Source organism: Drosophila subpulchrella, chromosome X (assembly GCF_014743375.2).
Source record: "Drosophila subpulchrella strain 33 F10 #4 breed RU33 chromosome X, RU_Dsub_v1.1 Primary Assembly, whole genome shotgun sequence".
In the NCBI taxonomy this organism is placed as follows: Eukaryota; Metazoa; Arthropoda; class Insecta; order Diptera; family Drosophilidae; genus Drosophila; species Drosophila subpulchrella.
Genome location: NC_050613.1, coordinates 24,589,653 through 24,604,499, shown reverse-complemented (window position 1 = coordinate 24,604,499; position 14,847 = coordinate 24,589,653). Strand labels below are relative to the sequence as shown.

The following is a 14,847-nucleotide window of genomic DNA, read 5'->3' as shown; positions in this document are numbered from 1 at the left end:
AATTATGGCCACTCGCTGGCATTTTGCGCGATTAATTCCTTTTATTAATCATAAATTGCCATAAAGGAAGGTCCCCAGCAGAGGGACTCGCAATTGTCGGTGGCTGCAATTGCCGCAGTTGGCAACTCTATTTATAGAGACCGCAGGGCCCACGGGCAGACTTATTCACTGTTTATCTTCTGGGTCCTGCCCCCATATGATCTTGCGTCCGTCTGGCCATAATTTATGTTATTTGACTTTTAAACCTGGGCTGCGGATGGGTTGGCAGAAGGCCTACCATAATTGCAGGTTCTTCCCGGTTGGCCTCACCTCTTTTTGATACTCCACCTCATGCACTGGGAGAAAATGCTCTCGATTGGGGGATTTAGCTTTGGAAATGCCAAGATTAACTTTATATTTTTGAGTTCACATCTCTAGTTAGATGACTTCATCTTTGCATCTCTCTTTCAAGATGAATAAGCTAAAGAAATTTTGATAAGATTGACTAAATCTAGACCGCGTGTTCGAAACTGTAACTAAAAGTAACCAAAGTAACTAAAAGTAATTTTAATTTTTTAGCCAGAACCATTTGAAATACTTTTAGGAATGAAGAATTTCCATTTAAAAACAATTTGTAACCCTGAATTTATTGCCTTAAAACCCTTTTAACCCTTTTCTTACACTGTTTTCGATTGTTATCATAAATCCCTTAGTTAGGAACCCTCTTTAAATACATACTTTTTTTGATAGATTACGTTTTTTGGTCGAGTGTAGCACTGCGGCTTTTCAGCTAAGCTCGCTCATTAGTTGAATTGTCTTTTGACTTGTCACACACTCCACTTTATTGCACTCCACTTGCCTCCGCGAAACGTGACATATCGCAGACGGAGCGATTAACCCCTCTCGCTCCCACTGCTGCTTATTAACCCCAAGTCACCCCCTCCCCCCTTTGTTTAGCATCTTCCATGGCCCTACTGCTTCTTCTTCTTCTTATTCGATGCAAATGCTATTAGCCGCAACAACAAACAAGTGCAAAATGTAATTAAATTGTTTTACTTACTACGGTTTCGCACGTCGGCCATTTGAATCGCGAAAAGTGTAACAAAGGCAACCCAGATATGTAGATAAATGCAAGTACAGTGGTCACTTGATAACAGCACTTGATGTTTGGTCTTCAGTTAACTTTAGGGCCGGAAACTTTAAGCCTAGAAGGAAAAGAATTTTAATTTTTTTTATTTACTTTGAAACTGCTATTAAAAGCTAATAAAATTAAGATGTTGGATATGTTTATTTTATTTTTTTCGCTCTTAGTTAAAGTTAATAGATAAATGAATACTTATTTATTTTACACTGTAGCCGAAAGTTGAAAATTAATGGTTTTTTTTGTATATTGTTTTGAGGCTCCACTGTAGGAACTCAGCATTAGCACGAACCTTACATCACAGTACAGTTATAACAACAACCAACAACAACTGGGGCTTAATGATCGTCGCTTGTCCCCAGTTCTTTACTCTCCTCTTTCCCTTCTCTCTCCCCCACCTCCATCTCTAGTTCTCTTTCCCATTCCACTGCTCCACTTTGGGATGCAATTGCAACAACAACAGAAATCGGAGTTAACCCGCGTTATACATACATATGTACATATGTATGTATGTATGCACATTTGTAATTAGAAATTACGATCCGCCCAGGGAAAAATAAAAACAATTTGCATTTCATTCAAGCGAAGTAAATGAAATTAGAAAAGGGAGGCGGAGAGGGAGAGAAATCGTTGAGAATAACCATTATCGGGCTTAACTCGAAAGTAAATAGTTCATAAATAAATGATTTATATAATTACCGACACGGAATGACTGGGCATGGCGAAGAAGAAGAGGAAGACGAACAGCAGCGGAACGAAGTGATCATAAAAAGCCCACACAACAGAGGTTAAAAAATTGATCTAATTGGTTTTACACTGGATTAATGGAAATAGTTTTAGTAATTTCGTCAGATAAGCATTTCAAAATTACAAAATAAGGTCTGTAGTGAAAAGTTTAAGGTCGTTGGAAATGCAAATATATCCATATATGTATGTAGTTTTTTATAAAAACTTTTTTTATGTTTTTTTACTTACTTTTTTTTTAAGAACTTCCATTAACTTGACCGCTGCTGTGTGGGCACACTTGATCGGTCAGACACAAAACAGAAAAGGAGACAGGCAGACGTCGCTGCCGGCGTCGCAGTCGAGGGGGGCGCCATGGGCGGCGACTTTGCAGTCTTCGGTTTTGCTTTTCCATTTATTCCAGTGGCCAACGCAGCGATTTGTGCGTCCGTCTCTTCTTCTTCGCCCTCTTCTTCCAGCAACCACTGCTCCTCTTTTCTTCAATCCTCCCTTCCCGCCCTTTGCATGCCCCCCTTGCTCCCCCTGTGATTCACAAACCGTCTTGTAATCTCTACCTGCATCGAAAACTGGAGCAAAGAGGATGGGGAAAAAGCGGGGAAAAGAAGGGGGGAAAAAGGGAGCAAGGCGAAGAAGATGTGGAGTGGGAGGGAGGGTCAGGGGTCACCAGAAGGTGAGGCCCTGCTCCCTCCCCCTTTCCTCCTCCTCACCTGACTCTTTACACCTTTCTTGAGTCACTTACCTATTCCTTCTCCTTCTCCTCCTCTTCCTTTCTATGCGCAGTGTGTTTATGTTATCTGTTTGGTTTATGTACATACAAACATACATATGTAGGTGAACATCGCCTGCTTAAGTTACTCACTACAGGGTATACGCGGGTATAACGGTTTGCTATTGCGCATTAACTATTTTTTGGGGAATAGGCTTCCAGTGGAATTAGTTTCCAATAGTCTTGTGACTAAATTAGAGCGTTGATAGTTTTTCACTTTGTCGTGGTTCTTCTTCAATGAAAGGTGTACAAGATGCTAAAGTTTAGATATGTAAAGGTATGTTTTTTTTTTATTTTAAAGTTATTAAATACTTCAAGTTCTTTAAAAGTGATAAATAAATGTGTTAAATTTGTTTTAATAATAATTTTTTTTAAACTTTTTTCGCGTATTTGAAATTGCCAGAATGCATTTATTAAAAAAAAGACAAAAACTAATTTCTAGTAAACCTTTAAAATGTATTTTTTTAACATTTCTTTCTTTTAAAGTGGTCTTTTTAAGTCGCAATATAAAAATGCCGTTAAATACACATAATTTGTTCAGGCACAAAACAGAATAACTGTACATCTTTTAATAAGGCGCAATATAATAATTCCGTTACAAACTTTTTGGCGTGTGTTTCTAATGGCCAAGAAATGCATCTTTTAACATAAGTGAATTTCTAGTGAGAACTTTTAAAACATTTATGTAGGTTTCGTTTGCCGCGTTTCTGTCAGTTAATGCTTTTTTTTTAAACACTTCTTGATTAATCCAATAAATTGTTGTTGTGTGTTCGATTTATATTACTTAAACTGGGATCAAAGTGACCTTTTTAAGACGCAATATAAAAATTGCGTTACAAATAACTTGTTGAAGCACAAAATAGGATAACTGTTAATGTTTCCAAAAAATTAACGGCAACTTTCCCGTGGACAAGCGTCACTTCCAGGTCGACTCTCGCTCTCTTTTTTGAGGTTCTCTTGCCGATTAGAAGCGGCTCAGCTTGCTCTCCCCCTTTTCCGCATTCCTTTCGCCTGCTGCAGTTGTTGTTGTTGCTCCGGCTAGTGTCTCCTCTCTCTCTTCCCCACTCTCCCCCCTTCCCCCCTTTCAAGTACACGCACTCACGCACGCACGCACACATAGACGCGAACGAGAGTGCAAGTTTTCGAATAGGAATTTGTGTGTAATGTTTTTTTGTGTCATAAATCGAACAGCCGTCAAAGCAGCCGGCTAAGCAGCCGCCAACGGAGCCGCCAAAGGAGCAGCCAAAGGAGCAGCCAAAAGAGCAGCCAAAGGAGCAGCCAAAGGAGTCTTCCGAGGAACCATCAAAGGAGCCTTCCAAGGAGCCCTCCAAGGAGCCCCCAAAGGAGCTGTCAAAGGAGGCACCAAAGGAGCCTCCCAAAGAACCTTCCAAGGAGCCGTCAAAGGAACCTTCCAAGGAGCCCAAGTCCAAGAAGGCGGCAAAGGAGTCTTCCAAAGAGCCGCCAAAGGAACCCAAGTCCAAGAAGGCGGCAAAGGAGTCTTCCAAAGAGCCATCCACCAAGCCTACCAAAATGAACCACCTGCGGGTGCACAAAGTCAAGCTGGGCGGCAAAGATAATGCCGCCATGGCCGATATACCCCAAGCCGATAATGCCAATAACAACAACAATGTCGGAAACAACAACCACACTCCCAGTGGCGGTGCCAAGGGATTTCTGAACAGGATCAAGCGTTACTCGGTGCTGGGTAATAAGCTAGGACGTCGTAATCTCGGCAGTATGAACCTGAATCCGAATCCATCGAATAATCCCGGCGACAATGCTGTTTCGCCCAAAAAACTCCATACCGGTAGCTATGACATGACCGGCAGTCATTCGGAAGATCATCGCCTGGAGATCGGAGCTCCGATCTTGATATCCACCACCACTCTGGATACGGATCGCTTTGATGTCACGGAGGCGAGACTCAAGCAGATTGGGGGCGGCATAGCCCTGAACTCCAATATTGTGAGGACCCTGACGCCCAGGAGTTCGGATGAGGATGAGTTTGTGGACGCCAGGAGCAGTCCGCAGGAAATGGAGAGGGGTGGAGACCCTCGCAAACCAGAGATTCTGGAGAATCATAAGGATCCCGACGATCCCATGGATTCCAAGAATACCGATGATCCCATGGATTCCAAGAATCCCGATGATTCCAAGGATGCAGAGAATCTTAAAGATTCAGAGATACCCCACCAGGAGGAGAAGAAAGATCTAGAAGATCTGGAGGAACCTGAGCTATTTGAGACCCCCAAGCACCAGGTGGAGGAACAGCAACCAAAAGAGGTTCTCCTGGTTCCCCAGGAGGTGAAGCGCCCCAAGACCCCAGTGCCCGCTGTCCTGCAAGTTCCAATGCGACGACCACGTGGCCGTCAGCAAAAGCAATGGCAGTCGGTGCAGAATCTGCATCGCAGCGAACTTATGGTCTACCTACAGAAGTCCAATTCGATGGCGTTGGACATGAATGTGACGGCACCGGCCCAACTGGGGGTGGTGGACATGAATATGCCCAAGTTGCCGGAGCTCTATGGGGCCAGCGAACTCAGTCTGGCGGCCAGTGATAACAAGGAGAATCAGTCGGTGGTGGTGAAGCCTTCCGCAGAACGTTCGCCAATACCAAATGGTGGCTTCTTGGCCCAACAGCCGCACTTCAAGAGCCTGGACTCGTTCCAGCTGAACACCCACTCCCACCAGAGTTCCCGCCACAGCTCCCACCCGAGCTTGGCCTGCAGCAGCAGCAATGGGGAGTACGACTTTGACCTTAAGTCGGTCAGCTATCAGAGTCTAAATCCCCAGAATCTATTCGTGTCCATTGACGAACTGCAGGAGCTGACCCGGCAGATCAACGAAACGGAGGAGTTTGGCAAGGAGATCGATCTGGAGTACTGCACGCACCGGGATCAGTTGAAACCGAGCGAGCGCAGGATCACCCTGCTGAAGAACAAGAATCAGTCGCTGATCAATTTCAATCACAACAAGGAGAAGCTGCGCAAGGGCTGGCACGGCATGAAGCATTGGTTGGGCGAGGAGGGCTCCAAGATCAAGGAGGCAGTGCGTCAGCAGACGCCGCTCAAGCGTCTGGCCCAATCCCGGAGCAATCTGAATCAGTCGACGGCGGATGCCAGTCGTACGTCCATGTCGCCAGAACGCAGTCGCCGCGAAATGACCGAGAGCTGCGAGGATGTCACCGATCGCACCGAAATGGAGTCGTCCGTTTCGCACCGGAACAGCGAGGAGGATCTGTCGCCGAATGCCAAGCGGTTCAAGGATGAGGTACAGGTCCATGTAGTTGTTGTTGGTCTGGGGTTTCCTTAGCGGGGTGGGTTTATCTGCAGTATAATCGGCTTACTAATTGTACTCTTTGGAATCCAAAACAGGGACAGAACGGCTTCGAGGAACTTCGGCGATATGTGAAACAGGGCGGCGACTTCAGCAAGGAGCTCATATTCGTCCTGCAGGAGAGGTGAGTTTATCATGAGTAGTACACTTATATTATAATATAAGGATTTTATTATTTATTATTTTTTAAAGGAGATTATAAGATTAAGATTTTAATATTTCAATGATTAATATTATTTTGATAAAGGATTTTATTTGTATGTCATTAAAAAGAGATATGCGATTATATGAGATTATGATTTTTAAAGTTCAAATACTATACTAAAAATAATACTTATTAATTGGATTAAATACTCCAAAATGTAATATTTATGTATATAAAATAAGGAAGAGCAGAAATATTAATATCTTTGCCCTTTCCAGAGCCGACTCGGAGCTGATCTACTCCAAGTCGCTGTCGAAGCTGGCCAGCAAGCTGAACAAGGCCGGCAGGGAGATCCCCGGGAGCGTGGCCGACGCCTGGCGTGGCGTGGCTACGGAGATGGAGAGCCGCAGCGACATCCATCGCCAGCTGGCGGCCTCGCTCACGGATGAGCTTGTCAAGCCGCTCAAGAGCGTCGTCGAAGGACACCACAAGGCGCGCAAGGCGGTGAGTGACTCTAATATGTGCTCAAAAGCATATCTAAATATGTGTGATTCCCAATCCTCAGGTGGAGAGCAATGTGGACAAGGCATCCCGTCTCCTGGGCGAATGGCGGGCCAGCGAGGCCAAGGCGAAGAAGGCCTCCCACACGGCGGCCCGCGAGAACGAGAAGCTCCAGGACGCGATGCTGGACGTGCGCATTCAGAAGTCACCATCGATCGCCCTGCTTCACCAGGGACCCAATAAGCAGGCCGCCGAGAAGGAGCTCAAGTCGGCGGAGAAGGATTGCGTCAAGCTGGACAACAAGCGCAAGAAGGCCGAGGAGGCAGTGAAGCGGGCGGATGTCGAATACTACACCCTGTGCGTGCGGGCGGAGCGTGCCCGTGTCGACTGGGAGATGGCCGTGCTCCGGGGAAGCGCCCAATTGCAGAGTAGCGAGCAACAGCGACTGGGCAATATGCACAACTTTGCCCAGCAATATGCCCGTCTCATCTCGGACATGAATCCGATCCTGGGGGGACTGAACAATCGCCTGCAGCCGCAGCTGGAGGCCTGCAATGTGGCCAAGGACATGCAGGTGGTGCGCCACATCCGCCGTAACTCGGAGGGTCCCAGTGAGCAGCTGCTCCCCGATTTTTACTGCGAGCACACCACGCTGGCCATGAACCGCGAGCGGCGCAAGCACGCCCTGATCAAGCTGCTCCAGCTGGTCAAGACGGATCTGGAGCGCGAGCGTCGCTCCCGCGACGGATTGAGGGGCCTCTCGCAATCGCTCAACAACCAGGAGCACCAGAACATTACCGACAAGCTCTATCACGTGGGATTCCTATTTTTCTCGGCATTTATGGAAGAACTAACCAAATGTGGTCCTTTGCAGATCCGCTCTATGTTGACCTACTTGGAGGGCGCCCGACTCAAGCTGCACTCTGCCCTCTTGGAGCTGGACCACAAGCCAAGGACCACCCATCCGCTGGCCCAGCATATTCAGGTGGGTTTGGATTACTCATTTTAGATATTATCTTGTACCTTATCTAGTAAAATCTTACATTTTAAGTTTTGTAAAATTTTAAAAACGAAATTCTAATGCAATCCTCGATCTTTTTGAACTCCCAGATCACCCGTGACCGCACTGGATTGCAGCAGAGCATCCTGAAGGTGCCCAACTGGCTGAAGAACAACGACAAGTCGCAGACGCAGCAATCGACCAGCATGCTGGCGAACGATGTCACCGATATAACTGCTAACCACGACGATGAGCTCCCCGAGGAGAACTGCTCCCACTTGCACAGCAGCAGCAATAGCAACAACAACAGCAACGGCTCCTGCACTGACATTAGCTCGGTGGTGAAGCAGTTCAATCGGAGCAAGAGCAACATTGAGACCAACTTCACCAGCCAACCAAAGATAATCTCGACCACAAATGCCGCCGTGGCCGCATCCGTAAAGTCCAAAACTCTGGCCAATCTGCAGGATGGCCATCATAATCACCATCACCATCACAATGATCGCGGCCAGGCGGATGGTGGATCCAATCAGCAGGACTCTGATTTCGATGAGTTCAGCTCGCAGGACGAGGATGATGAGCCGGAGAAGCCACAGCAGCTGCAAAATGCAGCCATCAAGGCCCAAATGCAGACGCAGCATTTCTACCAGAATGCGCAGGATCTGCAGAAGAGCCAGAAGGATGGATCCGGTCCGATATTGGGGCGCTGCAAGGCGCTCTACAGCTACACCCCGAAGCTCTACGACGAGCTGGAACTGAGTCCCGGCGACATCATCGAGGTGCATGCCAAGCAGGACGACGGCTGGTGGCTGGGCGCCCTGCGCAACCACATCGGCATCTTTCCGGCCACCTATGTGGAGGAGTGCGCCTAAGCGCAGATCCCAGATGCCCAGGATCGCCATCCCAGGATCCCTCCATAGCTATACATACATCTAAGAGCGAATGAGTGTGTGCGACTGCCAGAAGAGTGTGTGTGTGTTGTGGAGCGATTTGTTTGACATGAGACCATTGAAGGCGGAAAAACGTAATCCCAAGGAGAGCCCAAGGCTATTTTTCATATTTCAGGCGTAAAATCAACTTTGAAACTGCCACCATTTTCTATATATAAACTTGTAATCAATATCACTTTGTATTCAACCCACAAGAAACAACAAGGAAACACTTGTTTGGGTATATTTTCTCTAAGAACAAGCTGTCATATTGGCATATGTTTTTTTCAAAAAACTATTTTCTTGAAACGAAAATGATTTATTTTTGTTAAAACATTTTCTTTTGTAAAAAATGCGGAAATTTTGCCTAACTTAAATAGGAACTTCCTTTAGCCAATCGGAAAGGCTTTCTGTTTTTTCATAACTTTTTCTTGGTAGACAAGTAAGATAAATGCGTTGCTCAAACGAAATTCTAATATCAAAGTGAGTTGAGAAACAGAACTTGCGAACTTTCAAAATTGACATTTTGCCTTGGAGTAAAGACTTCTTGATTTCTTTAAGATTACCTAATCAATATTACTTTTTACTTTTGTCACAATAGAACCGTTTTTAATTTTATAGCCGTCCAAAATTAAGCCTATCATTTTATTATTTGTTTTCTTATAAAGATTGTGTTTACCTATGTTTTTTGTCTCAAACAAATCGATCTACCTTAGTCTTACACAGTTAGTTGACCTGATCTTGACAAGATTCCGATCCCAGGACAGGCCTTTGCATTAAGCCTACTATGTAATCTACGAGTAACGATTGTATTAACTTATATACTTTTTTTTTATTTTTTTAATTACCAAATACATATACTTTATATTTAGCCTCCAGTTGAGTCATTTACCATTTATTGATCCTGCACATTATCTGTAGCGCTGGTCCTCATAAATAAAAAACAAAATCTTGTTATTTCATTACCATAATTTTGTATTGCATATACATAATGGAACGACATATATATATATCAATATATATTATTATATTCAACATGCGAAATCACAAATGTTTTTTTTCTCGTTTATAATTACATTTAATAAATTAAAAGTATACATATTATATATATATTTGTAAAATATTAAAAACAAAAAAAATAATATATGCATATTTTGTATAAATATTTGATAGAGTTTTGTGTATATCAACTCTAGTAATATCGAAAATCGTGTATTATTTATCGCCCAGGGAAGGAAATTGTGGAAAGTCGCTGGAGAAATGTGGGTATTATCAAATCTGCAAGGCTTAGCTAGGTTTTCTATCCAATGAATAGAATTCTAAGCAGTTATTAACCATAGTACCTTTTGACTATAAAAATAATGTGCACTTAATACGGGAAATAAGTAACATTTATAATTTGGGAACATTTTTGTTATTCGCCCAAGAAAAACGTTTTGAAAATATAGTACTGAGAAATTACTAAACAGCTGCGTTCAAAATAGTATACAACATTTAAAAAAAAAATTGTTTGGTTTTTGAAACAAATTGCTAGAAACTCGGAGACAAGTCAGTTGTTAAAAACAATTAATTGCTCCTAAATGATAATAATAATGTAGAACATTACTATAAATCCTTATAGTTATGTTCTAGTTATAATTTAAAACAATAAAATTGTCATTTAGTATTATAACCTCTGGAAAGATATTTGAAACATTTGTATACGTTATTTAAAACACACAAGCAAATTTTATGGGTGAAATTGACCAAGACGAATAGTTACGTAACTGTCGAAAAAGGTTAACAACTGTTAAAAATAGTGATGTGTATTGTATTGTTGCTTTGGTTACTATTTAATAGTAAAATTACCATAAAATGGTGAGTTGTGTGAATTTATTGTTGGGGGAGTAACTATTTCGTTAATAGTAAAATTACCATGAAATGGTAAGTTGTGTGTATTTTGTTGTTGGGGGAGTAACTATTTCATTAATAGAAAAACTACCATTAAATGGTAACTTGAGTGTATTTTGTGTTTGGGATAGTAACTATTTCGTTAATGGTAAAATTACCATAAAATGGTGAGATGTGTGAATTTATTGTTGGGGGAGTAACTATTTCGTTAATAGTAAAATTACCATGAAATGGTAAGTTGTGTGTATTTTGTTGTTGGGGGACTACCATTAAATGGTAACTTGTGTGTATTTTGTGTTTGGGATTGTAACTATTTCGTTTATGGTAAAACTACCATAAAATGGTGAGTTGTGTGTATTTTGTTGTTGGGAGGGTAACTATTTCGTTGGTCAAATTGACAGTTTGATGATAACTATTACATATATTGGTCAATTTTTCCTTAAAGTTTTGTGGTGTAGAAGAGTATTTTTTTGAAAACAGCTGCTGCGAAGAAATGTACTTTAAAGACTGTTTTCCCTTGGATCCTTAGTTTTACTGCCCCGGCGGCGATAGCACCATTGCCTGCTCTTCCTGGAACACCTCTCAGTGGCCATTGGTGGCCTCCATTGCTCCGCCAGCGGCTGCTCCTCCCTGTCCGCTGTCCAGGCATCGCAGCTTCTGGTACATGTGGATGTAGTGGGCCTGCAGCTGCTTCTGGTAGCCCAGCACCTTGTCCTTCTCGGCGCACCACTGGCGCTTCTCCAGCTCCAGGTTCAGCCGAAAGTCATCCAGTTTCTGGCGCAGCTTGGCTATGTCCTCGGCATATGTGGTCGACTCCTCAATGAGGGTGTCCAGCGTTTGCTGCGGAGCCTGTCCCTGATCCAGCTGCAATCGCTGAACCAGGACATCCAGCTTGGGCAGCGGCAGATCCTGGTTGGCAGCCGGAACAGTCGGAGATGCTGCTGATGTGGTGTACTTTCGTGTCTTCTGGCAGATCTCGTTCAGGTTGTCTAGCTGCTGCTTGAGGCGAGTGTAGCGGCCACAGGGCTCCTCGCCGTACTCGTGGGCAATGGCCAGGTCGGAGAGCTCCTTGCGCAACTTGGCCAGTTCGCTGGTGAGGGCTCCAATCACCTGATCCTTCAGCGTGATGATCTTCTGCAGCTGCTGCTGGTCAGGCTGGTTTGGTGGCTTGTGTTGCTGCTGGTTGTGTTGCTGCTGTTGCTGTTGATTGAGTAGCTGATGTTGCTGTTGCTGCTGTTTGAGTAGCTGATGTTGCTGCTGTTGCTGTTGCTGCTGTTGCTGCTGAAACTGCTGATGTTGCTGTTGCTGTTGCAACTCCTGCTGCTGTTGCTGCTGTTGATTCAGTTGCTGAAGTTGCTGCTTCTGTTGTTGCTGCTGAAACTGCTGATGTTGCTGTTGCTGCTGAAATTCCTGCTGCTGCTGCTGCTGCTGTTGCTGCTGTTGCTGCTGTTCCTCCTTCGCCTGCTGCTTTGGTTGACTTTGGCTTGTGGTTATTTCACAGGACTTGCTGTCGCTGGAGTTGCTGTTGCTGTTGCTGTTGCTGCTGTTGCTGTTGCTGCTGCTCCTGTTGCTGCTGTGCTTCAGGCTGACAATCGCATGATCCTTCATGTTGATTTCCAGCTGCAAGAAATCAAGGCAATATTAATCAATAATATTCTGACCAGGAATCTAAACAGTGATACATACATGCGCCTCCTTGAGCTGCGTCTTGAGTAAAGCTATCTCCCCGTTGCGCTCGCAGACGCGCCACTCGCTGTCCTCCAGCTGGTGACGCAGTGCGTCCACCTGCTGCTGCAGCCCCTGGCTGGCGTCGCGGGCCAGATCCAGTTGCTGCTGCAGCCGTTGCACCTGCTCCGACTGGCGCAGCTTGTGCTGCTTCAGCTGGAACTGCTGCAGCCCCAGGAGCTGCTCCATCTTGCGCAGCTTCAGCTGGCACTCCCGCTGCTGACCCTCGTAGAAGAGTCGCAGCCGCTGCGTCTCGTGCTCCCAGTACACCTCCTTGTCCTGATCGAAAATGTTTAAATAAAGTATAAAACAAAAATAAGATATGCATCAAAAGCAGAGGGTTCAGAGGGCGGGCGGCTGCCTGCTTAACCTTTTGGACTTGGAAAATTACTTTCTCATTGTGCTCCATGGCCTGCCGCAGGTACGAGAGCTCCGAGTCGCGATCCTTGAGGGCCGCCTCCAGTTCCGAGATCCCCGAGTCCGAGGGCGAGGGCGTCAGGTCGCTGCTGCCCACCACTGTGCCGCTGCTCTTGCTGCAGATAAAATAAGTAAAATAAGTAAAGTAAGTAAATAAATTTATAGATCAGTGTATATATAATAGAAACACACCTGCTGGCCCCATCGGGTCTGTCGTGGCTCCCTGTGACCAAGAGGTCAAGGGTCAGGGCGTCCTCGTTGCTGCAGCGCTGCAGCAGACGATGATTGCGTCGCCGAGCAGCCAGGTGGCGCAGATCCGTGGTACCTATTATTCAAAAAGTTTAGGGTTGAATTATCTAATATTCCACATTAAATTAATTATTTTTTAAGAGGGTCCCAGTTTTAGACCATTTGCATCTTCGATTTTTCCGTATTTCCAATTGTTTTCAGAAAAGGAACCCAAAACTGCACTTCTTTTATTCATAACTTCAGTAGTTGGATTCCAATTTTGAAGTGGGATACCTCTATGAGTTTGTACTCAAATTCCCTAATACTCGAAATTAAAATTTTTTTTTTTATACAGAGTCCCAATTTTAGACCATTTTCATGTTCGATTTTTTCGCATTTCCAATGTGGTTCAGAATGTGGACCTAAAATTGCACTTCTAGATTCCATAACTTGAGTTATTGGATCCCGATTTCGAAGTAGGATGCCTCTATGAGTTCGTGGTTTAATTATCTAATATTCTACATTAAAATTATTATCTTTTTTAGAGGGTCCAAGTTTTAGCCCATTTTCATGTTCGATTCTTCCGTATTGTTAAAATTTTTCGTATTTCTAAGAGCTTTCAGAATCAGAAACCAAAACTGAACTTCCAAATTCCATAACTCGAGTTATAGGATCCCGATTTCGATGGGGGATACCTCTTCGAGTTTTTAGTTAATTTTCCTAATATTCTACATTAAAATATGACTTTTAAAAGAGTTTGAAAACTTTAAGCTATTTTCATGTTTTCCGTATTTTCAGAGGCTTTCAAATTTCCGTACTTCCCATGTCTTTCAGAATGGACTTATAGACTCCATAACTTAAGCTAATGAATCCCGATAGTAATATTATTCTTAGGCATTTTTAATATCAAATTGATATCAATGATATTCAGTTTTCCTTTGTTTTTTTTTTTTTGCTAAAAATAATACATTTAAGCCAACCTGTCGACTGGATTCACTTCACTTCATAGATAATTTATAATTTATCGCTTAGAATTGCCCCCAATGTCAAGTGGGCATTTAATCTAGATAGAGCGGAATGTTAACTGCTACTCACTGCCAAATTTCTGGGCTGATGCGGGGGGCAGTGGGGCGAGTGACGGAGTCGATCCGTAGCCGTACCGCTCGGCCCCGCCCCCCGCCGGTCCGCCCTCCGCCGGCAGCTGCAGCGCCTGATGTTGCTGTTGGTGTTGCTGGTGTTGCTGCTGCTGCTGCTGCTGCTGTTGCTGCTGCTGTTGCAACTGCAGTTGCTGCTGGTGCTGCTGCTGCTGCTGGCAGGCGATGCGATAGTCCGGCTCAAACGGAATTGGCTTGAAGGCGATCGGTCGCAGAAAGTTGCCGCTGGTCTGGAAATTCAGATCATTTATGGTTTAAAATAAAGTCAGAAATATTGTAAGCAACTATGATAAAAATAATATAATCAACATATATTTAGTTTGAAATATACAAGCAACAAGAACTTAAAAATCGTAAGGCCACATAACTATTTTAAATCTCAACAAAAAACACTTCTTTACAATGATATATAAAATCAAAAAATCACCTATGCCATAAGATAACACAATAAGATTTTGTACAATCCTTTAAAAATGCGTTAGCCTTAGTTTTGTAAGCTTTATTATCATCTATATAATAAATAATCATTTGAAAATGTGTTAGTCCTGGTTATGTAACCTACACAGAGAGAAATATCCTAGAAAATTGTTCTTGAATTGAGAACATTCGTTCTTAAAAACCGTGTAAGTACATTTTGGTATCAATGTTCTCAATATTAGAACGAAATGGTGAGAAGAGAAAAGTTAAATTGAGATTATTTAACAACTTTTAAGTATACACTACGGACTGAACTAATAGTTTATTTTTATATATATACAAAGTACATAAATACCGCCAATTCAACTTGATTCGAGCAAAATAAAAACATTTTCAACTTAAAAATGTCGTTCTATTTTTAAGAACATTTTCAACTCAGATTTAAGAATGTCAGAATTTTCTCTGTGTATAAGAT

The 14,847-nt window shown here is 43.5% G+C and overlaps 3 protein-coding genes across 8 annotated transcripts in view; 1 reads left to right on the top strand and 2 right to left on the bottom strand.

The window, feature by feature from the left end:
• The window catches only part of LOC119557808, a 75,065-nt gene extending 71,585 nt beyond the window's left edge, over positions 1-3,480 (bottom strand). The window contains exons 1-3 of one of the 3 annotated variants that reach the window (XM_037870738.1): positions 3,415-3,480; positions 2,604-2,950; positions 1,040-1,184 (exon numbers count right to left, since the gene is read on the bottom strand). In XM_037870738.1, the coding sequence (XP_037726666.1) occupies positions 1,040-1,061 (22 nt within the window). In that variant the 5' untranslated portion in view covers positions 1,062-1,184; positions 2,604-2,950; positions 3,415-3,480. Of the gene's footprint in view, positions 1-1,039; positions 1,185-2,095; positions 2,464-2,603; positions 2,951-3,414 lie in introns of those variants that run through there. The other 2 variants (XM_037870740.1, XM_037870741.1) reach the window with 2 other exon arrangements.
• LOC119557806 (nostrin) overlaps positions 1-9,639 on the top strand; it is a 27,171-nt gene extending 17,532 nt beyond the window's left edge. The window contains exons 3-8 of one of the 4 annotated variants that reach the window (XM_037870736.1): positions 4,152-5,900; positions 6,005-6,090; positions 6,390-6,615; positions 6,677-7,426; positions 7,487-7,597; positions 7,723-9,639. In XM_037870736.1, the coding sequence (XP_037726664.1) occupies positions 4,152-5,900; positions 6,005-6,090; positions 6,390-6,615; positions 6,677-7,426; positions 7,487-7,597; positions 7,723-8,484 (3,684 nt within the window). In that variant the 3' untranslated portion in view covers positions 8,485-9,639. Of the gene's footprint in view, positions 1-3,842; positions 5,901-6,004; positions 6,091-6,389; positions 6,616-6,676; positions 7,427-7,486; positions 7,598-7,722 lie in introns of those variants that run through there. The other 3 variants (XM_037870733.1, XM_037870734.1, XM_037870735.1) reach the window with 3 other exon arrangements.
• LOC119557811 (probable serine/threonine-protein kinase yakA) overlaps positions 9,587-14,847 on the bottom strand; it is a 19,395-nt gene continuing 14,134 nt past the window's right edge. The window contains exons 3-8 of the mRNA XM_037870747.1: positions 13,897-14,185; positions 12,766-12,898; positions 12,548-12,689; positions 12,118-12,435; positions 11,733-12,051; positions 9,587-11,591 (exon numbers count right to left, since the gene is read on the bottom strand). Coding sequence (XP_037726675.1) covers positions 11,014-11,591; positions 11,733-12,051; positions 12,118-12,435; positions 12,548-12,689; positions 12,766-12,898; positions 13,897-14,185 — 1,779 coding nt within the window. The 3' untranslated portion in view covers positions 9,587-11,013. The remainder of the gene's footprint in view (positions 11,592-11,732; positions 12,052-12,117; positions 12,436-12,547; positions 12,690-12,765; positions 12,899-13,896; positions 14,186-14,847) is intronic.